The sequence below is a fragment of the Amaranthus tricolor genome, chromosome 13 (genome assembly GCF_026212465.1).
Source record: "Amaranthus tricolor cultivar Red isolate AtriRed21 chromosome 13, ASM2621246v1, whole genome shotgun sequence".
Taxonomy (NCBI): domain Eukaryota; kingdom Viridiplantae; phylum Streptophyta; class Magnoliopsida; order Caryophyllales; family Amaranthaceae; genus Amaranthus; species Amaranthus tricolor.
Genome location: NC_080059.1, coordinates 20,820,758 through 20,846,799, shown reverse-complemented (window position 1 = coordinate 20,846,799; position 26,042 = coordinate 20,820,758). Strand labels below are relative to the sequence as shown.

Genomic DNA, 26,042 nt, shown 5'->3' with positions numbered 1-26,042 from the left:
AATTCATATGTTCAGTCATGTAGGATGGCGCATGACAACCTACGCCATGCAGATAGTGTTGACATTCAATTAACGCTCATTAATAAACGAAGTCATGATGGAAGGACTCACAATCTGCCATCTGCATCTGAAGTTGCTGCTTTGGTTGTTGGAGATATCAAAAGTGTCTCAGAAGAGCGTGATATAATTGTTGAGGGTCGTGATAGTAGATTACATTGCATTAGTGAACTTCATCCATGCTATCTGGCATTTCAATATCCCTTGTTGTTTCCCCCTGGTGAGTATGGGTATAAGTTAGACATTTCTCATAAAGGAGTTCAGTTGGACGTGAATGGTCTAACTATTGAACTAATACCGACATTTGTTAAGAAGCGAGTATGATTGACAATGAGAGAATGGTTTTCCTATCGACTAATGGACACAACGAATGAAACTGACACAATTTTGCGTTCTGGTAAACTATTCCATCATTTTTTAGTTGATGGATGTACAATGATAGAGTTTGAAAGGCTTCTATTCATACAGAGGAGTTAAAATGTACTCAAGGCTAATAAATATGTTAACCTTCAAGGTGCTACATCAATGTCAGATAGTCCTTCACACATAGCTGGTAAACGTATTGTTTTACCATCTATATATCTTGGGAGTCCGCGATTCATGACCGAGATATATCATGATGCAATGGGTATATGTAAGACGTACGGGTTTCCATATGTATTTATAACATTTAGGTCTAACTCAAAATGGCCAGAGATTTCCCATTTTGTTCAGTCAATAAATCTGCGTCTAGAAGATCGACCTGATATATTGTCTCGAGTGTTTAAAATAAATTTGGATATTTTGATTAAGGAATTGAAGAACGAAAATAGGTTTGGAAGAGTAATTGCATGTAAGTAATTATCCCAAATAACCTTTGTAAGAAAAAATTTATATTTGATGTTTTTTCATCTTATAATTATATTTTTACATGCAGTGGTATATAATATTGAAACCCAAAAGAGAGGTCTTCCGCATGCACATATAGTGTTGTTTTTATACATTAAGATGATAAGATTTTAAATCTAGTCGATATTGACAAGTTTATGTTTGCTGAGTTGCCTAACATGGAAGAGACCACCCTTTAATGTACTCTTTAGTGACAAATTTAATGATTCATGGCCCGTGTGGATCATCAAATCCTCGATCACCATTCATGCCAAATGGAAAATGTTCAAAACACTTTCCTAAAAGTTCAATGTTGAAACATATGTTGATGGAGATGGTTATCCATTTCACAAAAGAATAAATAATGGTGCAACAGTATTCAAAATTGGTGTTGAAGTGGACAACATATTTGTTTTTCCTTACAATCCATCTTTATTTTTGAAATATAAGGCACATATTAATGTTGAGTGATGTAACCAATCTCGAGCTATTAAATACCTTTTCAAGTACAACAACAAAGGACAAGATAGGATTATAGCGAGTTTGTCCAAAACACGGAGAGAAAATGAATATGATGAGGATGTTGATAATATTCAGGAATACTATATCGTATATATGTATATGCAAGCGAAGCTTCATGACGTGTCTTAGGATTGGATATTCAACATCGAACTCCACCGGTTGAGAGGCTTAGTTTTCATTTGCAAGGTGAACATACTGTTGTGTTTAATGTTGGCAACACAATCGACGATGTCATATTGGGGTCGATGAATGAGAGATCAATGTCCATGTCTTGGATGGAGTGTAATAAACAATACGACCATGCTAGGGAATCTTCTATACAGTGAGTTTCCAGGAAGTTATGTATGGCAAAGAAAAGAGAAAATTTAGACATCGTGGAAAAAAGAATTCAGTATAGGAAGATTGTATCACGTTGCACCAAGCTGTGTCAAGCGATACTATTTGAGAACTTTACTCAACTTCGTCAAGGTTGCGACATCATATGAAGACATTAGGACTGTTGATGGAGTCGTAAATCCTACATTTAAGGATGCTTGCTATTCTATGGGCTTACTTGATGACAATAAGGAATATATTGATGGAATCATTAAAGCGGGCTTTTGGGGGTCAGCATTTTATTTGGGTAAATTGTTTGCAATGCTGTTATGTTCGGAAGCATAGCAAGGCCAAAATATGTTTGGGATAACACATGGAAATTGCTCTCCAAGGATGTGTTGAATAAACAAAGAAGCATATTACAAATGCCAGGTAATATAATTTCTATGATATATAACGTCGATTATATAAATATATAAATACATTTTGAGTATGTCATCTATAGACAATTTATGAATTTAATTAAAATATATTTCAGATTTAAACCTCACTGTAATCAATTTATGAATTATGCTCTCCGTGATATTGAGGAGATTCTTGCAAAATGAAAATTCTTTGATGAAGATATGCCCAGAGATGTGCCCAAGTTATCATCAAAGATGGTCATAATAAGTTGATCATGGAGGAGCTTAATTATGACAAAGAGTCTGAAATCTGAGTTTCAAGAGTTAATCCCATTGATGACTGAAGAGAAAACTTGGATATACGATGAAATTAATTGAGCTATTGAAAGAGGTGAGGGAGGTGTATTTTTTCTATATGGACAAGGTAGCACAGGAAAGACATTTATATGGAGGATCTTATGTGCAAGTCTAAGATCAAAGGGTGAAATCATCCTTCCTGTTGCCTCAAGTGGCATAGCAACTTTGTTATTTCCTAAGGGAAGGAATGCTCATTCAAGATTTGGGATTCCACTTAATGTTACCAAAGATTCAATGTGTAAAGGAGTAGAGCCTAACAGTCATTTATCAGAATTTCTTAAAACAGCTAAGCTTATAAATTGGAATGAGGCTCCAATGACACATATTACGACCGTAAAAAAGCATTGCTTTAAAGCACTAGACTTAAGTTTACGGGATGTCATTCGTTGTCCTAATGGTAAACCATCTGAATTAAGCTTTGGCGGCAAGGTTGTGGTCTTCGGTGGTGATTTTAGACAAGTTTTGCCAGTTATTCCTAAGGGTACAAGACAGAATATTGATGAATTTGGGATGATTGCAAGTGTGCTACGACTTACAAAGAACATGAGATTAAGACCGGGGTTAGCCAATGTTGATGAATTTTGAGAATTTGTAGATTGGATTCTCAAAGTTTGTGATGGAAAACTTAGAGGACCTAACGATGGAGAGGCTATTATCGATATACTTGAAAATATATTAATAAAGGATGCATCAAATCCTATGTCCGCAATCGTAGATTGCACCTATCCTGGAATTCGTGATGGTTTAATTGTTAATTGGTATTTTCACGATAGGGCAGTTCTAGCACCCACAAACGAGATTATCGATAAGATCAATGAACATGTTTTATCACTTTTTTCAGGAGAAGATTTGAGCTCCGATGCAATCGACAAATCTGATGGTAATTATGTTAGCAATAATGATGCCTTTTCAATTGAATTTTTCAACTCTATACGTGTATCTAGAGTTTCAAACCATAAATGAATGATTAAAGTTGGTGCTCCAATAATGATGCTCAAAAATATGGATCAATCAGCTGGATTATACAATAGTACACGTTCATTGGTTGATCATCTGGATATAACATTGGTTACAAGGTTTTCATACCAAGAATTACACTCACATCTACAGATAACTCCAAAATCCCAATTGCTCTTCAGAGAAGACAATTTCCTGTATCTCTATGTCTTGCAATGACGATTAATAAGAGTCAAGGACAATCACTATCTCATGTTGGTTTGTTCATTCCCAAGCATGTTTTCGGTCATCAACAATTTTATGTTGCCGTTTCCAGAGTGACTAGAAAAGGTTTGAAAATTCTCGTATGCGACAAAGATGGTGAAATTTGTCGTCGCACTGAGAATGTTGTATACAAAGAGGTGTTTCAAAACTTATAAATGTTATTTTCCCCTAAATTTCTTTATTCTTATATTATGTATTTTTAACTTTCATAAAAAATATATATGTGTAGTACTTGCATAATTATTCACATTCATCTTTATGTTCACAAAATAAGAGATCGTTATTATATTGATTGCGATATTCCTATGAAAAAATTTTAGCTTCAAAAAATATAAAGTAGAATAACATATTTGTGTTTTAAATATGTACTAATATACATTTAAAAAAAAAAATCCGTGCGTGCACGAATTCCTATCCTGGTAATGAATAGGAAGGAGTACGAAGAAGAAACTACCGCCTACAAATATTCACGTCTACAATTCTGCAATTGTGAAAAATCATTAATAAAAACAGGACAATTGAGATGGAGTGATAAACGGGACATTGAGAATGTGATCCATGATGTGATTCACGCTAAATCTCAACAATTTGCTGCGCCTTTCCATAAAATTTTGATTGGGTAATTTGGGAATTGGAGTCAATGAGGGGATTTACATAGATATAAAACTACTCTCTTTGTGCATGAACAAGAAATGCATTTCAAATTCTTGACATATCCATGGACTCTTCCTTCTCCATTTCTTCTCTTTCGCTTGTTCTCAACCCATCAAACCCTCTCCAAATTTGCAGTTTCCCACATTCTAGCTTCCCAACAATCTTACAGGGAGAAATCCCAGAAGTTTTCGGAAGCTATAAAAGCTTGTTCATCTACAAATTCTGTACCCATTGCCCAAAACCTCCATGCCCAGATGATTACTTCAGGTTTAAACTCATTATTCCTCCAAAACCATCTCTTAAATTTGTACTTTACCTTACGTTTAGTTGATGAAGCTTGTTGGGTCTTTTCCAAAATTGAATTTCCTAATGTTTTTAGCTGGAATACTATGATTAAAGGGTTTTTCGAATGCGGGAAGATTCATAATGCAGCTAAGATATTCGATATAATGCCTGAAAGAGATGTTGTTTCATGGAATACCATGATGTCAGGCTATTTTAACAATGGTAGACCTTTAGATACTATAAAAGTGTTTACTTTACTATTGAGAGATTGTTTCATTTCTCCTGGATTGCCCTCTTTTTTATGTGTGATGAAGGCTTGTTCTAGTTTTGGTTGTCTTATATTGTCACTTCAATTGCATTGTTTAGCAGAGAAACATGGGTTTTGTAATGACGAGCAACTAAATGCTTCTGTACTTGATATGTATATAAAATCTGATGCTATTGATTATGCTGAACAAGTCTTGTATTTGATGCGAAATCCTAATTTGTTTTGTTGGAATAGTATGATTTATGGTTATTCAAAAGCATATGGTGTCGAAAGTGCTCTGAATTTGTTCCTTGAGATGCCTGAACGTGATGATGTTTCGTGGAGTACTATTATTTCCTTATTGTTTCAACATGGGTATAGAGCTCAATCACTTGATATGTTTGTTGAAATGTGTAATCGAGGCTTTAAAGTGAATTCTAGGACATATGCTTGTGCTCTTGGTGCGTGTACGAGCTTGCAGTATATGGCTTGGGGTTGTCATTTGCATGCTCGGATTCTTAGAATCGTATCTAGCATTGATGTTTTTATAGGGAGTGTGTTAATATCCATGTATGCCAAATGTGGGTGTTTGGAGTACGCAAGACGGGTATTTGATTGCTTGGCTACATGTAGTGTGGTGTCATGGACGTCCTTAATAGCTGGTTATGTGAAGCTAAATCTCAAGGAGGAAGCTTTAACATTGTTGAACCAAATGAGGAAGGTTCCTCTTTCCGCTGATGAGATCACAATTGCAACCATTCTAGGAGCTTGTAAAGGTTATAACGACAGAAATTTGGGGGTACAGCTTCATGCTTACACATCAAAGATAGGGGTTGATTCTTCAATACCTGTTGGAAATGCACTTATTACAATGTATGACAAGGTTGGTGATGTCCAGAGTGCAGAAATTCAGTTTCGTACGATGCCCTCTAGAGATATAATTTCATGGACAGCAATGATAACTGCATTTTCATATAATGGCGAAGTTAAAAAGGCTCGTGAACACTTTGATAAAATGCCTGAGCAAAGTGTTGTATCTTGGAACTCCATGATGGCAGCATATTTTCATAACGGTTTTTATGAAGAGGTTTTGAGGTTGTACATATCAATGCTAGGACATGGAATCAGACCAGACTTTGTTATTGTTGTAACTTCAATCAGTGCCTGTGCAGATTTAACATCATTGAAATTAGGAACTCAAATAATGGCTCAAGCTGAAAAGTTGAGCTATGGTTTACATATTTCTGTAGCAAATTCCGCTATCAATATGTATTTCAAATGTGGACAGATCCTTGAAGCAGAGAAGGTTTTTGATGCAATAGCTCAGAAAAATGTTATATCTTGGAATTCAATGTTAGCTGGATATGCTCAAAATGGCCAAGGGAAGAAAGTGATTGAGATGTTTCAAACAATGTTGATGCAAAATTATACACCCGATCGCATAAGCTATGTATCACTTTTAATAGGTTGCAGCCATGCCGGACTAGTGCAGGAGGGATGCCAATATTTCAACTCCATGAAACAACTTCATGGTATCTGCCCGACACATGAGCATTATGCATGTATGGTGGACCTGCTTGGACGGGCTGGACTTATTGAGCAAGCCTTTACTTTGATAAATCAAATGCCTTTTAAACCAACAGTTAGTGATTGGGGAGCTCTTCTTTCTGCTTGCCAAGCTCATAAAGATGCAAAAGTAGTAAAATTTGTTGTGAAACAATTACTTGAACTGGAAGGAAAAGGATCAGGATGCTATTCGCTTCTGGCCAACACATATTCAGAAGTAGGGGAATTAGAACATGTAGCTAGTGTCAGAAAATCAATGAGGGAAAGAGGAATCAAATGGAACCATGGATGTAGCTGGATAGAAGTTCATGACAGTGTGCATGTGTTTACTGCAAATTGCTGGAGCCATCCTCAAATGGCCGAAATTCTTGACATGCTTGACAAGCTATGGGTAATAATAGACACAAATGGTTTAGAGAATATTGGAGTTTTTCTGGATCCCGATGGTGACAAAGTGATTTCAGTTCAAGAGCAATCAATGTGAACTCTGCAATATGTTTCCGGGTAAGAACACTAAGCTAAGAAAACATGTTCAATTTCAGTATCAGATTTACTCGTGTGGCCCTATTGGTGGAACAGGTCATTTGAATAATTTTTTATATGATTAGTATGATTAATTGTGAATTTTCTTATGGTGCGTTTGCAGTATTGCTACATATATCATTCTTCACACCATGTTTAATCACCACCATCATGCTATTTGATATTGTTTTTGCATATAGTTCATTGATTTTTAGTGTTTTAGATGACATTATCAAACTAAAAGAATGAGAGCCACATTTGTACATCAGCCTTCACCATCATAGATACATTTAAGAATCATGAAATACTTCCAGTGGATAGAAGAAAATAGATTGTGCAAGGTAACTATGTTTGATTAGAGAATCTATGTGATAAAAGGATGCAAAATTTGGAGCTTTCTACATTGTCCTGACCTAGGAGTCTTTGAAAAATGCAGTGATCAGTTGATCCTGAAAAATGAAACTTATTGAAGACATATGATATGTGCTTCATCTAATTGTTAGCCGGAAAATTCTTTCCTATCCTGAATAATCTTCATTGGTTTAGCAAATTTATAAGTGTCCCTATTAGCAGATAGTATGGGAAGTGTAGCTTAATTACCTGAAATTTTTCATGGTCTTTATCGCATAAATGACCCTGCACTCACTAGATGTAGTGAGCAAGCTAGGGTTCATGTTTCTTCAGTGGCAGACCATTATTCTCACTGTAATATGGTAGAATCTGTTGAAGTAGAAGAGTAACAGAAAAAACATAGAGTTAAAAAGAAGAAAAGATTACTGGAAAGAAAGTAATACATTACTTCAAACTCTTTAATGAAGAGGTACATCCATCTCTTGAATGGAAATATCATTAACTAAGTATCCTAAAACAAAGCTACTAACGTAGCAAAACATGGGTAGTGGAGAGCTAATAACCTAGTAATACTAAGCAATTAACAACTAGTAACTAGCAACTAAGAAAACGTGGGATGATAGTAAGTAGAACCCACTAATGTACTGTTACTAACTACTTACTAAAACTAAAAACTATTAATTACTACTACTAGCTTGAAATTAGGAATCAGAAAATTTTCAAAGCATACCCCAACACACGCACTTGCTCCAAAATTCTCTTCTTCATTTTCACGGAGCACTTCTGTCCATATTCCTGTGAAGCACTTCTCGTCACCAATCTATATGGAACACTTCTCGTCACCAATCTATATGGAACACTTCTCTCCACAATCTTGATAGAGCACTTCTCTCCACAATCTTTGTAGAGCACTTCTTTCTATCCATCATGGTGCACTTATCACCATAACATCTAAAACAATGCCATGTTTGGTTTCTCTTTTCCCCAACAATTAGAGCCAAATTTCTTACAACTAAAAAAATGAAATTTTCACTTATGGCAACAACCATTCTTGATATGACCATACCTCTTGCAAAGGTTACACAAAGCTCGACCTTTTCCTTTAGAAAATGTACTCTTAGCCAGAAAAGCCCCTACACTATTTTCTTCTTCCCTCGTTAATTTTCTTTGATTAGTTGCACATAGGGTTTTTACCATTTCCCTTAAAGTAATCTTGGACAAGTCTTTAGAATCCTCAAGTGAAGAAATTTTAGCCTCATAATCACTAGAAATAGAGAATATAATGTTCAACTATAGCTCTATCATTAGAAAATGTTTCTCCATTCAATCTAATTTGATTCACAAGTCATAAGCTTAACCACATAATCTTTGATGGTGTCCGTTTTCTTCATCTTTTGCATCTCCAATTCCCTCTTGAGGTTGAGCACTTGCATCAGTTTGGTTTGTTCATTGCCTTCAAACTCATCTTTTAAAGCATCCCATGCTTTATTGGTCGACTCACAAGTCATTATACTTGTGAATATTATATTTGATACAACATGATGGATACAAGAGAGTGCTTTTGAATTTTTTGCCTTTTTCTCATTATGCATTTTAATTGGTTTATATTTGGATTTTTAGGCAAAGGACCCAGCTCAAAATCAGACTCAATAACCTCCCACAAATTTAAAGATTTCAAATAAGCTTTCATTTTGATGATTCATGATTGAAAACTATCTTTCATAAGAATTGGGTATGGAAGGGAAAATTAGTGTTTGATGCCATTTTTGTTTTATTAAAAATATAGAAAGCTCTAATACCATATAGAAGTTAAAGAGTAACAAAAAAAATTGAGTTGAACAGAAGAAAAGTCTACTAGAAAGAAACGAATCCATTACTTTAACTTATTAATGACGAGTTACATCGATCTCTTAATTAGAAATGTCAATAACTAACAATCCGAAAACAAATCTACTAAAGTAGCAAAACATGGGTTAGTGGAGAAATAATGACCCACTAATACTAAGCATTACCAACTTGTATTAGCAGTTAAGAAAACGTGGGGTGATAATTAATGTGTATTTGTCAAGATTAGTTTCATGAATCCTTGGAGAAAATCATCCTAGAAGAAGAAGATTAGGCAATTATCTGGGAAGGGTAAATCAGTCTAAGATACTGAGAACAAATAGAACAATGAGTCTGGGAGGAAAAGATGAATGTGAGATAAAAAGATGTGGTGTACGTGTCAGACGCTAAGGCAATAAATACCAATTAAAAAATTAAATGTACCACTAAGAGGAAAGATAAAGATTTGACACTTCAAGAGACATAACAACCTTGACAAGCTAGTAATGTTGAGGATTGCTGAAGACAGTGATGGACGTGTTAGAACATTCCTTACATCCAATGATAGGCTATAAATACTCCAAAGTACACCATAAATAAGGTAACTAATTTTTACAAAGAAAAAGACAACTAGAACAAAATCTCAAGAACAATTAATACTTGAGCATTGAATAAAAATTGGTTTTAAGTACTCACATTGATCTTCAAAAAACAATTTGAGACATTTTAAGATCATTTAATAAATAAGACAAGGTCTTATTTAATAAATTAAAAACAGCCTCACGCAAAACAAGCCTTAAGTAGTAATCCACCTTATGAACACCCCTACTTCTAATGGTTTTAAGCAAATAACCACTTTGATTTTCCACAAGATTCTTCCATTTAAGGAAAATAGAGAAGACTTGTGACTTTTCTCTCATAAAATATACCCTAGTCATTCTTGAAAAATCATCTATAAAAGAATAAAATACTTATTTCCATCAATTGAAAGTGTCTTCATTAGACCACACACATCTATGTGTACAAGTTCTAATTTTCTGGTTGCTCTCCATGCTCCATCTTTAGGAAATGGAGATTTGTGCTTTTTTCCAAGCTGACATGTTCCTCAGAGATCTTTACACTCCTGTAAAAATGGTGTATCTTTAACAAGCTTGGTATTCGATAAAATATGAATAGATTGACTATTGCTATAACCCAATCTTCGATGCCATAACCAATACATCTCATTACTTTCAGCTTGTAAGCATATGTCCATTTCATAGGGAAACTCTTACTTCTCATTTGCACTTTGCAATTTCCTTATTTGAAGAATTAAAGATCTTACAATCATTACCTTTAAAGTGTACTGAATATCCATTTTTCATCATTTGAGAAACACTAAGTAGATTTTTGTCTAATTTTGGAACATACAAAACATTATTGATTAATCTTCTTCCTTTATTAGTTTCTATGGCAATAGTCCCTTTACCACCTGATTGAACAATTGCTCCATTACCCATCTTTTTTGGGATTTTTATAGAATTATCTAAAGTGATAAACCAAGATAAGTTATTGGTCATATGATTACTGCAACTACTATCGACCAACCATAGATCATCTTAGAATGTGTGTTTTTTGGTATATGCACAAAACAAATGATCTTCTTCATGACATTCAGACATTTGGGCTTGCGCTTGTTTGGGCTTCTTTCTACAATCTTTCTCGATGCACCCAAACATGTTGCAATAATTGCATTGAGGTTTACCTCTCCATCTACAATCCTTTTCTAGATGGTTATTTCTCTTACACATCCTACATGTAGGATATCTTCCTTTATTGTAACCGCCTCGAATCATGAAGGCAAATACTAACTAAAATTTAGTACTAATCAAGCGGAAGCTTAATTTTGCCAACACAATTAAGGGGTTACTTAGAGGTTAAGCCAATGCAATATAACAGAAGTCTTAACTGTCCAAAATAAAGGAAAATTACAACCAAATCGAAATAAGTCCTTCGACGGTTCTGGTTTAGAGGCTGTGATGTAGTGGCATTACTTTGTGCAATGTCATTATCTACAACATCCCAAAGATCTCTCTACTTGAGAATGATTCTCATTTTAGCCACCCAAAAATCATAATTATCACCATTAAACATAGGGACAATTTGATGATTATTTATTGAGTTGCCATGTGGAAGCTAATAAGATATATTGCTCAAAATAATTTTATATTTTTATATGGCTCTGATACCAATTGTTGGCTTTTATAATAGTCTTTGTGACTATATGACATAAAATAACTATGAAGAATAGGATTAAAGTATTTATTAATGAAAAATCATAAATATATAATGCTTCTTAAATATATAATATATTCTTGTTATTTTTCTGTTATATTCTTTTACAGGTTAAGGTTATATATATAAAAATACAACAATGTAATTCAAAGGCTAAAGTTAAGGAGAAATTATCTCTTAACCTCCTAATTGTAATGATTGTTATTTTGGTTAAATATCAAACATAGAAAACAAATATGCTTCAGTGCTTTATTGTGCTTTATTTAGAAGAGAGATGAGTGGCCAATATTTTAACAGAAATACTTGGTCACCTACAATTAAAGACACATCTCTATTCTTCTTATCTTGTCTTCATTTGCTTTTTCATAATTTGTAGAGCTCGCAATAGGTGGAACTTAACTCATCTAAATCGCAGCATGCTCTTGTAATAAAACTTCTAAACTTCCCACAACATTGGATTCATGATTCACCCTTCCAATGTGGGGAGGTATCCTTCATTAAGGGCTTCGAAAGGCTTCATCTTAATGGAAGAATAAGGGGAAGTATTGTAGCTATACTCAGCCCAATGTAACCATACGTACTATTCTTCAACAAGGTGCCTTGAAGCTTGAACAACTCTCTCAAGAAATTACTCATAAAAAGTTTATTTTTGTCCTATATTATGGACGTAGGAATCCATGCAAACAATCAACCTCACTATGACTATCATTGGACATAGCATTTGGTATCATAGCAATTTGTTTCCCGACGATCGAAGACATTCCAAAAATCAAGAAATTAAAAAGCACCCTGATTCTTCTTCCTTATCCTTCCAAAAAAAAATCAGGAAACAAGATCAAGTTGACATATAAGGAATTTCACGATAAGATGAGGATTTTTTTATGTTTTTGATGCAATGAAAGATGGCTAATGAATCAATGCAAGAATCGTTATTAACCTTGCAATTAGTTCACGTGGATGAAGTGCCTCCAAAAGAAGTAGTGAAGAGAATATTTTGACCCTTGAAAAGAAGGAAGGAGTGAAAACTTCTTGGGAGGGACTGAAAGAGGTGTTCAAATGCAAGATAAAGAGGTGCACAATATGACGAGGAACTAAGGGAGAATTGAACAAGAAGCAAATGCAAGACAAAGAGAATGGTGATGTATTTGTACAAGATAGATGTTTCTTTATACAGATGGATATGGATGAATTTTGCTCATGGAGGCTGTTTCAAAATTAGATTTTGTAAAGAAGTTAACGAACCGAGTGCCTCTTAACCATAATTTATTCGTATAAACTACCATTGCTAGTTAGCTATTATCGTGAAGAAATGAAATTGTTTTGCATTCCAGATTTGACTTTGCTGCGTTTTTCCTGGTCAATGTATCTTACCTTGTATTTCTATCAGTTCTTAGGGGCTTAAACTTATTTTTTGATACGTAGTTGTGGCGTATGGCAATAATTCTTGGTATATGGCTATACGCTCTCATGCTTGTTACTCATGCCAAAACAAAATGGTCCGAAATTTATATACCCGACACAATTTGGATATCTAGTTCTAGATCCACGTACATGTTCTTTGCTTGTGCCTATGATTTTATTTTTCATCTTTCAATCTGTTGGATACTTACATATGATTGATTTCCCTTGGTATGTGTGTCGGTTTGAATTGTGTCATTTTGTCTCTCCGCTGTTTGATTTATATACATCCATATGTGGAACTTATTTACATTGACTTCAGTGGTAAAATTTGGAGGGGAATATCAATAAGGGTGTTGCTAAACTTCGCCATCCCTTTTCATTTTATCGCCACCCCCAAAATTACGTATTTGTCCCTGGAGTTTAAAAAATTACAAAATTGCCACTGGACTTAAAAGTTAATTAATAAATGTAAATCACGCTTAATAACACTATTAAGAATTTCATGCGGAAGATTTTTCTATTTATATCGAATTATGAGATGCGTATGAAGTACGAATTCAAACACGGTATTATCTCTCTAAAAACTGGTACTATCTCTCTAAAAAGTGTTAAAGAAGTTGTAACCCGTAATTGGTTAAATATGGCTAACGAAAGCGACTATAAGTCGGATGCGGTACGTAAAGTTTTCGTTGGAAATTTAAAAAAAAAAAAGAAAAAAAGTCGCACAAAAGTAGGCGATTGAACCATGGTTCAAGTGCACAAAATTGGGCGATTGAACCATGGTTCAGTCACACAAAACTGGGCGACTGATCCTAGGTCCAGTCGCCCAATTTTGTGCGACTGTCCCATGGTTTAGTCGCCTCATTTTGTGCGACTGTTTAATTTTTTTTTATTTTTTTATTTTAATTTACGTAAATTTTTTTTATTTAATTTACGTTTTCATGTTTTTTTAATTATTATTATTATTATTGTTAGTACTATTATTATTATTATTATTGTTGTTGTTGTTGTCATTATTATTATTTTTATTGTTGATAATTTTATTTTAAAATTTTTTTAATTTTTTTATTTACGTAATGTTTTTATTATTATTAAATTGTTATTGTTCTTGTCATTATTAATTTGACTTTTCGTTATTTATTTATTTATTTATTTATTTATTTATTTTTTATTATTATTATTATTATTATTATTATTATTATTATTATTATTATTATTATTATTATTATTATTATTATTATTATTATTGTTGTTGTTGTTGTTGTCATTATTATTATTATTATTATTATTATTATTATTATTATTATTATTATTATTATTATTATTATTATTATTATTATTATTGTAGTCATTAATGTACTTAATTTATATTATTTATATTTCAAATTTGCAGGAGTTTGAAAACTTTGGAGACAACGTTGACTACTCCGGTAGCTTTGTTACGGATAGGGAATTTATCTCCGTAGATGAGTTACATAGTTGGGCCGATGCGATAGCAATAACAATCGATTTTCAATTTACACGTGCTTCTTATAAAAAGAAAGAAAGACGTTCTAGAGTTAGTGTCTATTTAAGATGTCACCACTATGGTAATATTAGGGGTGATGTACATAATCTAGATAATACTGCCCGACCTGGTTTTAAAAGTAGAAGTTGCGGGTGTAAATTTATGATTGTAGGAAGTAGTCGTAAACCACCAGAAAGACCTTGGACGGTAAGGGTGTGTCCTGGTGAAAAGAGAAAACATAACCACCCGTTCTGTAACATCTCGGAATAACTCGGGTCGTACGAAAAGAGAAGATGACCTTTTAAAAACGAGACAACTATAATCCGAGTCAAACCGGGATATTAGAAAACAGTTTAAAACGATTTTGAAGTTAAGGAAAAACGTGCGGATCGAGTTCTATTAGCGTTATTATGAACTACTAGATAATAAGAAATTCTTAGCAGCGGATAAGAAGGAAAAGTTAAATCTACTTATTACAACTTGAGAACGAAAATCGCCTCATAAAAACCAAATGTTCTTTAAACTAAATTTTGAAGTTCTTATCAAGACTTCTCTATCCTAGTAATTTATTTCTTCAAGGGACAATCCTCACTCCCCAGACCTGCAACTTAACTTACTGCTAGTCATTGCCCAGATAGGTAACAACATCATCGCAGGGTCGTTAAGACCAAAAGTACACGTCAGCAAACGTCGAATATCAAATAAATAATAACACAAGAGAAAGTTTTAATTTATTAGCTGACAATTCACAGAACCTTATGCTTCGATCATGCTTATTAAGAATAATTATTTTCATGTAAAGGTTAGTCAGTCATACTGCTGTACTATCCAGCCATACTGCCGGTACACTCCAAACTCCATAAGTGAAACAATACATTAGGGGGAGCTAACCCCTAAGCAAGTCTCTACCATAGACACTCGCTTTACTTCGGTGCCTATGGTTAAGTATGCATACCCCCACGGTGGCTCATAATGCCCTCATAAACCGCGAGTAATTCATTTCCACCAATTGACGTCATACTACGTCCACTTTAAAGTTAGTGAGATCATACTACCTCTGCTTATCAAAACAATGTATAAAAATTATTGATTCGAAAGATAACATTATTCGTACTATATATCCATACTTTACTTTTGTATACCATTATTATATGATACATCGGACTAATGTGAACCACGCTGCGTGTACATACCTTAAGCAAGATAACCAACTCACAAGCGTCTTAATCAATTCCCGATCACGAATCGACTTCCTACAAGGTTCAATCATATTCGGGAAATAAGCACACATACACATTTTCCTCAAATCATCCAACATACACATATACAATCACATCCATACCTAGAATACTACACACAATCATGAACATCTATCACATACTATAACATGATAAATATACAAAACAGGACAGCCTATACAATATGTCCAGAAACTCAACTTAAAATTGTCAAATTGAAAATCCGACTACACCGTTGCGTCCGGAAGGCGTCAAAACCCCCGGGTACCAATTTTCATAATTTATAACATAGTATAAGTATTTTTAACTTAATTTCAAAGCCAAAAATTTTCCAAAAACACATTTTTTCACCATTTTCAAAACCTACGGGATTTTGTCATTCCATCATTTTTTTTATCACAAAAATATAAATATCAATGCTTTATGTCCTATTAAATCTAAACAACAAAATTTACATAAAAATAAATTTTAATGAATTATTATTATATATTTTTTTTTCAATATAATTCTTTTTACACAAATGTTTTCACACATACACATAACATATATACATGTATATTTTTTTTACCAACATTATAAATTCCTTCTATTAATCAAAAATAAATAAATTTCTAACACCACATACATTTTTTCTATATATATATATATATATATATATATATATATATATATATATATATATATATATATATATATATATATATATATATATATATATATATATATATTTTAATCATCCATCAAACAAATTCTTCACACACATGTAACATATCTAAAACCCTAAAAAAAACATACATTAATTTAGATAGAAAAATACATCATACTGTCACACATGAATTTTAAATCATGAACAAATCATAAACCATAAAATAACACACATAAAAATCATACAAATTTAAATTAAAACTTAAAAAATAAAAACTAGATTAAGAATTACTCTCAATTGCTCAAGAACAAAACACCAAAATTGATGAACCAATGGAGGATTAGGCGTGAGGATTAGAGGGTTTTGGGAGTGTTTTCTTACTTGCAAATGGTTTGAAATGAAAAGATGTAAGGAAATTAGGAGATTAAGGAAATAAAGAAATTAAGGAAAATTAAGGCAATACTTATGGAAGGCAATAACTCCTTAATCTTTCAATATCCTAAGAAGTTACAAATCCCCCCCCAAGATACTCCATATGGCCGGCCAAAATGATTCAAATTCCCACTTTTATTCTTTTTTTTTTTTAAGATAGGTTAGGAAAAAGGTTTGGACTTAAAATGGTTTTAATTGCCTTAAAATTTGAAGTCTCATGATCTAACCTACTAACAAAATAAATAATAAAAAGAAATATATTCTTCTAAAAAGAATAATAATAATAATATTACTAGCAAATCATTTAATATATCGGAAAAAAAAAATATCGGGGTGTTACAGACTACCCCCCTTAAAAAGGTTTTGACCCCAAAACCTCAACGTACAAACACAAAACACACAACAATCACACACATAAAAACGACAAAACAAGCACACAACAAAAGAAATAGATCAAAAATAACTCAAAGCACGCAAAATCCTACCGCTTCCTACCCCCCTTAAAAAGTTATGTCCCCGTAACTTACTAACCTAAGGAAAAAGGTACGGATACTTCTCTCGCATTGAAGCTTCTGTTTCCCAAGTTGCCTCTTGTGACCGATGATTGGACCATAGAACTTTAACCATTGCAACATCTTTTCGCCGAGTACTGCGAACCTTTCTATCTAAAATCTGAACAGGTTGTTCTTCATAGGTGAGGCTTTCATCAAGCTCTAACGGTTCCGGGTCCAAGACATGCGAAGAAGCCGCAACATAACGTTTTAACTAGGAGATATGAAAAACAACATGAACCTTACCCCAGCGCATTAGGTAACGCTAACCGGTAAGCTAACTTCCCAATCCGCTCCACAATATCATAGGGACTAATGAAACGCGGGCTTAACTTCCCACGAGCACCAAAACGAACCACACCTCTCATCGGAGACACACGGAGTAGAACTTTGTCGCCCACTTCGTACTCATCAGGCCGACGTCGGAGATCGGCGTACGATTTTTGTCTATTCTGGGCTGCCTTCATTTTATCGCGAATTAACTTTACTTTCTCAGTCATTTGCACAAGCATATCAGGTCCTAAGGTGACAGATTCAGTAAAATCATCCCAACATACAGGACTACGGCACTTACGACCATAAAGTGCTTCAAACGGAGCCATTTGAATCGTTACCTGATAACTGTTATTATAAGAGAATTCTACTAAATCCAAATGTTCGTCCCAGGAACCTTGCCATTCCATGGCTATTTCTCTCAACATGTCTTCTAGTATCTGATTGACACGTTCAGTCTGACCATCCGTCATAGGGTGAAAAGACGTACTATGAAGAAGAGTGGTTCCCAAAGTCTGCTGTAAAGATTTCCAAAAATGTGAAAAGTATCGAGTATCACGATCAGAGACAATAGTACGAGGTATTCCGTGATATCGAACAACGTATCTAATATAGGCACGGGCAAGTTGTTCCATATCCCACTTACAGTTCATCGGAATAAATCTTGCAGACTTAGTAAGCCTATCCACAATCACCCAAAGAGTATCATTACCAGCCTTAGTTCGTGGCAACCCTAACACGAAATCCATAGATATATCATCCCACTTCCATACCGGGACTTCCAGAGGTTGCAGTAACCCAGCTGGTCTTCGATGTTCACTCTTAACCTTTTGACATGTTAAACACTTGGAAACAAAATCAGCAATATTCTTTTTCATACCAGACCACCAAAACATGCATTTTAAATCTTGATACATCTTATCCCCACCAGGATGAACCGAGTATCTAGAATAATGAGCTTCGTTCAATAATTTTTCCTTCAAGGAGTCACACCCATCCGGCACGCACCACCGTCCTTTAAAACGAAGACTACCATCCTCATGAATTGTAAAACCTTCAGCTCTCCCTTCACTGATCTGCTCCCGAAGTTTAATGAACTTTGGGTCTTCCAGTAGCTTAGCCATAATCTTTTCGAAAAAGGTAGGTTGGATAGACAAGGCACTCAACTTGGCTTCCAATTCCCCTTCTTGGATTATCTCCAAGTTCATTCTCCCAAACTCCTTACACAACTCCTCAGAGGTTATTAACGCTGAGACTGAATGCCTCGATTTCCTACTCAAAGCATCAGCGACTACATTCGCACGGCCTTCGTGATAGGAAATCTCCAAATCATAATCACTGATAAGTTCTAACCAACGTCGTTGGCGCAAATTCAACTCGGATTGAGTGAATAAAAATTGCAAGCTTTTATGATTCGTAAAGACCTTGCATTTGACACCATAAAGATAATGTCGCCAGATTTTCAATGCGAAAACCACAGCCGCTAACTCCAAGTCATGTGTTGGATAATTCACCTCATGAGTCCTTAGTTGACGTGAAGCATACGCCACCACTTTCCTATCTTGCATTAAAACACAACCTAATCCATGTTTGGAAGCGTCACTGTAGACGGAGTATTCCAAAGATGGATCAGGTAAGGTCAACACAGGGGCTGTAGTTAACTTCTCCTTCAACAACTGAAATGCCCTCTCGCACTCCTCAGTCCATTCGAACTTCTTTTCCTTCTTCATCAAGGCTGTCAGTGAACGAGCGATGCGAGAAAAGTCCTTCACAAAACGACGATAGTATCCTGCTAATCCCAAGAAACTCCGGATATCTGTAACATTCCGAGGTGTAGACCAATCCCGAACAGCTGCTACTTTTGCTGGATCAACGGAAATTCCTTCCTTAGAAACAATGTGACCCAGAAAAGCCACTTGCTCTAACCAAAATTCACACTTCGAAAACTTAGCATACAACTGATTCTCTCGCAGAATCTGCAAGACTATCCTTAAATGCTCTTGATGTTCTTCTTGGCTCTTGGAATATACCAAAATATCATCAATGAACACCACCACACACTTATCGAGGTACGCGTTAAAAACCCGATTCATCAACCCCATAAATGTTGCAGGTGCGTTGGTCAACCCAAAAGGCATCACGGTAAATTCGAAGTGTCCGTATCTGGTTCTAAAAGCTGATTTACTAATATCCTCCTCCTTGATACGTAACTGATGATACCCTGACCGCAGATCAATCTTGGAAAAGACTCCTACCCCTTGCAACTGATCAAAAAGATCATCGATCCGTGGTAATGGGTACTTATTCTTAATAGTGACCTTATTAAGTTCTCTGTAATCAATACAGAGACGCATCGTTCCGTCCTTTTTCCTTACAAACAACACTGGGGCTCCCCAAGGCGACACACTGGGTCTTATATAACCCTTCTCTAACAATTCCTCCAATTGGACTTTCAATTCTTCCATCTCCTTTGGGGCCATTCGGTAAGGAGCTTTTGAAATTGGCCCTGTCCCAGGGATTAAATCAATTGAGAAGTCCACGTCCCTTCTTGGCGGCATACCAGGAAGTTCTTCTGGAAAAACATCTCTAAAATCACGGACCACTGGAATGTTCTCAAGCTGCAACTCCCGCTCCCCTACTTTACTTATACTACACAGAAACCACGGTTGCCCTTGCTTGATTAACTTCCTGACCTTCAATGACGATACAATTTTTATCCTCGGTCCCTTAGGAAGACTCCTATATTTAACCTTCTCCCCCCTAGGTCCACTTAAGGTCACTGACTGTTCTTCACAATCTATTATTACTTTATACCTACTTAGCCAATCCATCCCAAGAATTACATTTAAATCATCCATTTCTAGAGAAAATAAATCACTTGGAAATTTTACTTTCTCTATCTTAACCGGCACTTCACGGAACAACGTATTACAATGAAAAATCTCCCCGGAAGGAGTAGAGACTGAAAAAGATGTTTCCTCGGGGTTCTCCAATTCTAAATCCTTAACTCTAGACTTTGAAACAAACGAGCACGATGCACCAGAATCAAAACGTACTTTAACGGATTTTGTATTAATACAGAACGTACCTATGACCACATCCGACGCCTGCGCTGCCTCCTTCGAGTTAACTGCCGAAAGCCTGCCGTCGTTCTGGGTAGAAGTAGTAACACCTCCTTGATTACCACGTTGGCTTGAAAAGAAATTCTCGTTTCTAGCATTTCCCGGTCGTTGCTGAACACCGGAGTTATTTCCCGAAAACCTAAGGTTTGAGGCACCTCCCAAGTTTCGGCCAAAACTTCCACCATTGTGATTCCCCCTACCAGCTTCATTACTACTCCGTCCGTTAGTGAGTCTTTGTTGTTGGAAACCTCTATAATTTCCCCCTTGCAACTCTTGTTGTCCTATGCAAGTATAACACTCGTACATTCTATGGCCCGGCTTACCACAGTAAGAACAGTCCACTAACGCACCCCCGCAGTCCCTTCTTGGGTGGTTCTTTTGGCACCTCCTACAGTTGAAGATTCTTTCTTTCCCATTGCGATCGTACAAAGGCTTCTGCATTCTAGCCTCTAGTCTCGAATTTCCCCCATTCTTGCTGTTTTGACCAAAATGGAAACCTTTCTCCTGAAAGCCTCCAAACGGTTTGTGCTTCTTAAATTGATTTTGGACTTGATTACTCGCATTCGTATCATTCTGAAACACGGGTTCTTTTCTCTTTTCTCCGCTATGGCCCAACTTCTCTTTTTCCTTCCTGATAACATTTCCAATTTGCGCAGGTCTCTTGTATAGTTGGTCTAACGTATCATATCTATCAGTCTCAATGTGTTTTTGGATCTCATACGATAGACCTAACTCAAAACGCTGTATTTTCTTTCCCTCAGTTGGGACATCCTCAGGACAAAACTTCAATTATTCCATAAATTTCTGATAATATTCATCTACCGTTAGGTTTCCCATTTCGAACCTAGCAAACTCATTTGATTTGTCCTTCCTAACATGAGGCGGATAGAATTGGTCCCTTAACGCCCCCTTAAATCCTTCCCAGCTTAAGTTACCGTCATTTTCTGATATCAGCCTCATCTTACTGTGTGTCCACCAATAGTCAGCGTCTTCCACTAGGAAAAACGCGGCTTGGTCAACCATAAGCTCAGCAGGACATCTCACCACGCTAAAAAGCTTGTCAAATTCTCTCAGCCAGTTTTCCAACATAGAAGGTTCACCTTTTCCACTATAAGTCGAGGGTTTACTCTGGGCTATTCTCTTACTAATTGACGAAGCCTTTTCCTCCAAAGATTTCGGTCTCGGATTCGTTGCGCCAGCTAAGGTCTTAACTAGGTTTCGAAGCACGCGATCAGAGTTTCCTCTTGGCACCGACCTTTTCAAAAAGGGTGGCATGATGGCAGGTATACTGCATTAGGTTAATTAAGGTATGTAAATACATTTCTACAGCGTTTGAGGTTAAGGAAAAACTCATTCTGTTATTGTTCTAAAATATACAAGGTAGTAGCCCTAAAGGAAAAAGGGTGGAACAAAGAGTCTACAATCAAATCTATTCATTTTTTTCCATAAATACAATACTGAATCGATTCTAATTACTAAAGTTTAGACTTTTAAAAACAAAAATTCAAATTCAAAACAATAATACCATATAGTTCCAATCTAAAAAGAATACTTGGGTATAAATTCCCACATAATCATTGTTCAAATACTACAAAAGTCCAAGATAACCAACCAATTCACTTAACCAACAGAATAGTTCACAATTTATTCTACTAAGGAACTAGACATACGAACTCGTACACATGCATAATCAAATAAAGTAAAAAAAAAAAACAATCAGGCAAATAAAGGCGACGCATCCAGACGGTCCTGATCCTCCATGTATTGATCAAGGTCAAAATCAGCATCACCAGAGTCATCGCTAGACGCGCTATCGGAATCTGAAGGGGTTCCTACAGATAAGGAATCACTCATAGTAAGTCGCGCAACGGAATCAGAAAGCTCTACAATTATTGGCTCAGGTGGTTCCTCCTCCCACATCATGATCTCACTTTCTTCCTCACTCATGAGATCCTCTCGCCTCACCGGCCAACCCCCTAGAATAACTACTCCGCTATCAGTATCGCTCAGAATTCTCTCTATGTCAGCTATTTCCCCCTCCTCATCAGCATTATATCCATCCCCTAAGTTATCCTCATCAGGCTCTTCTACCACTCCTAAGGAATCCTCCTCCATAAATTCTCCCTGCTCCTCATCAGAATTTTCTTCGAAATCCTCCTCAAATTCTTCTTCTGGGTCCTCATCGGGGTCCTCCTCCGGGTCCTCTTTTGGATCCTCCTCGGGATCCTTCTCGAAATCCAACTCGTCGAAGATTATTAGTGACACTGAGTTTGGGTTTACTACGGAAATATCCTCCTCATTGCTATCTCTCCTTGCCCCACTAGACTCTGGAACGTCAACTCCGTCCCGAACCTCAGTTTGCACTGCTCTTACCCTTCTGTCAAGATCTAGGTGAAACGGGTCACTGCTCTCTTTCAGTGCAATCATCTCCTCTTCCATTATCCTTTCATACACTTGTTTGGACCTTTTGTAGATCATTTCCATTCGTCGGGTGTAATCTAAATCACTTTCTCCCTCTTTTCTATCCCAAATTTCCATAGCCTCTATTTCTGCCCAGGCTGGGGCATTAACTAAAGCTCTCCAGGGTTCCTCTCGGGTATTAATTCCCTCCTCGGCCGGTCTTTTTCCTTTATCCATGAAAGAAAGTAATAATCGAACTTCCTGACTCACAAAGAAAGAAAACAAGACAATTAATTTCTGAGATAAGACAAAGATAGATAATTCAGAGCATCAGAGATATAAACACAGAAATCCTATCATGCACACATCAAGTTATCCATGACATCATGCTTGAAGACACCAAGCACAACACATCATATCCCCTTAATGTCTACCCCTTTTCTCTCGTCAATTTTTTTTTTCTTCGTTAGTCTATCGGTACAGATAAATAACACTAAATAAAACTCCCGCTCTGATACCAGTTGTAACATCTCGGAATAACTCGGGTCGTACGAAAAGAGAAGATTACCTTTTAAAAACGAGACAACTATATTCCGAGTCAAACCGGGATGTTAGAAAACAGTTTAAAACGGTTTTGAAGTTAAGGAAAAACGTGCGGATCGAGTTCTATTAGCGTTATTATGAACTACTAGATAATAAGAAATTCTTAGCAGCGGATAAGAACGAAAAGTTAAATCTACTTATTACTACTTGAGAACGAAAATCGCCTCATAAAAACCAAATGTTCTTTAAACTAAATTTTGAAGTTCATATCAAGACTTCTCTATCCTAGTAATTTATTTCTTCAAGGGACAATCCTCACTCCCCAGACCTGCAACTTAACAAACTGCTAGTCATTGCCCAGATAGGTAACAACATCATCGCAGGGTCGTTAAGACCAAAAGTACACGTCAGCAAACGTCGCATATCAAATAAATAATAACACAAGAGAAAGTTTTAATTTATTAGCTGACAATTCACAGAACCTTATGCTTCGATCATGCTTATTAAGAATAATTATTTTCATGTAAAGGTTAGTCAGCCATACTGCTGTACTATCCAGCCATACTGCCGGTACACTCCAAACTCCATAAGTGAGACAATACATTAGGGGGAGCTAACCCCTAAGCAAGTCTCTACCATAGACACTCGCCTTACTTCGGTGCCTATGGTTAAGTATGCATACCCCAGCGGTGGCTCATAATGCCCTCATAAACCGCGAGTAATTCATTTCCACCAATTGACGTCATACTACGTCCACTTTAAAGTTAGTGAGGTCATACTACCTCTGCTTATCAAAACAATGTATAAATATTATTGATTCGAAAGATAACATTATTTGTACTATATATCCATACTTTAATTTTGTATACCATTATTATATGATACATCGGACTAATGCGAACCACGCTGCGTGTACATACCTTAAGCAAGATAACCAACTCACAAGCGTCTTAATCAATTCCCGGTCACGAATCGACTTCCTACAAGGTTCAATCGTATTCGGGAAATAAGCACACATACACATTTTCCTCAAATCATCCAACATACAAATATACAATCACATCCATACCTAGAATACTATACACAATCATGAACATCTATCACATACTATAACATGATAAATACACAAAACAGGACAGCCTATACAATCTGTCCAGAAACTCAACTTAAAACTGTCAAATTGAAAATCCGACTACACCGTTGCGTCCGGAAGGCGTCAAAACCCCCGGGTACCAATTTTCATAATTTATAACATAGAATAAGTATTTTTAACTTAATTTCAAAGCCAAAAATGTTCCAAAAACACATTTTTTCACCATTTTCAAAACCTACGGGATTTTGTCATTCCATCATTTTTTTTATCACAAAAATATAAATATCAATGCTTTATGTCCTATTAAATCTAAACAACAAAATTTACATAAAAATAAATTTTAATGAATTATTATTATATTTTTTTTTTCAATATAATTTTTTTTACACAAATGTTTTCACACATACACATCACATATATACATGTATATTTTTTTTTACCAACATTATAAATTCCTTCTATTAATCAAAAATAAATAAATTTCTAACACCACATACATTTTTTCTCTATATATATATATATATATATATATATATATATATATATATATATATATATATATATATATATATATAGATAAATATATATATATATATATATAGATAAATATATATATATATATATATATATATATATATTTATATATATATATATATATATATATATATATATATATATATATATATATATATATATATATATATATATATATATATATATATTAATCATCCATCAAACAAATTCTTCACACACATGTAACATATCTAAAACCCTAAAAAAAACATACATTAATTTAGATAGAAAAATACATCATACTCTCACACATGAATTTTAAATCATGAACAAATCATAAACCATAAAATAACACACATAAAAATCATACAAATTTAAATTAAAACTTAAAAATAAAAACTAGATTAAGAATTACTCACAATTGCTCAAGAACAAAACACCAAAATTGATGAACCAATGGAGGATTAGGCGTGAGGATTAGAGGGTTTTGGGAGTGTTTTCTTACTTGCAAATGGTTTAAAATGAAAAGATGCAAGGAAATTAGGAGATTAAGGAAACAAAGAAATTAAGGAAAATTAAGGCAATACTTATGGAAGGCAATAACTCCTTAATCTTTCAATATCCTAAGAAGTTACAAATCCCCCCCAAGATACTCCATATGGCCGGCCAAAATGATTCAAATTCCCACTTTTATTCTTTTTTTTTTTTAAGATAGGTTAGGAAAAAGGTTTGGACTTAAAATGGTTTTAATTGCCTTAAAAGTTGAAGTCTCATGATCTAACCTACTAACAAAATAAATAATAAAAAGAAATATATTCTTCTAAAAAGAATAATAATAATAATAATATTACTAGCAA

The 26,042-nt window shown here is 35.0% G+C and overlaps 1 protein-coding gene across 3 annotated transcripts; it reads left to right on the top strand.

Annotated features, from left to right (window-relative positions):
* The first annotated feature begins 4,146 nt into the window (after positions 1–4,146).
* Positions 4,147–14,678, top strand: LOC130799004 (pentatricopeptide repeat-containing protein At2g13600-like). 3 transcript variants are annotated; one of them, XM_057662108.1, is made up of 2 exons: positions 4,147–6,999; positions 14,261–14,678. In XM_057662108.1, the coding sequence occupies exon 1, from the start codon at positions 4,436–4,438 to the stop codon at positions 6,977–6,979; it is 2,544 nt and encodes an 847-aa protein (XP_057518091.1). In that variant the 5' UTR covers positions 4,147–4,435; the 3' UTR covers positions 6,980–6,999; positions 14,261–14,678. The 3 variants fall into 3 exon arrangements, with proteins under 3 accessions (XP_057518091.1, XP_057518093.1, XP_057518090.1); XM_057662110.1 differs by lacking the exon at positions 14,261–14,678 and adding an exon at positions 11,882–12,978; XM_057662107.1 differs by lacking the exon at positions 14,261–14,678 and adding an exon at positions 11,843–12,978.
* Positions 14,679–26,042: the final 11,364 nt, after the last annotated feature.

Coding starts and splice junctions, on each gene's coding strand:
- LOC130799004 (XM_057662108.1), top strand. CDS start 4,436: ATGCATTTCAAATTCTTGACATATCCATGGACTCTTCCTTCTCCATTT.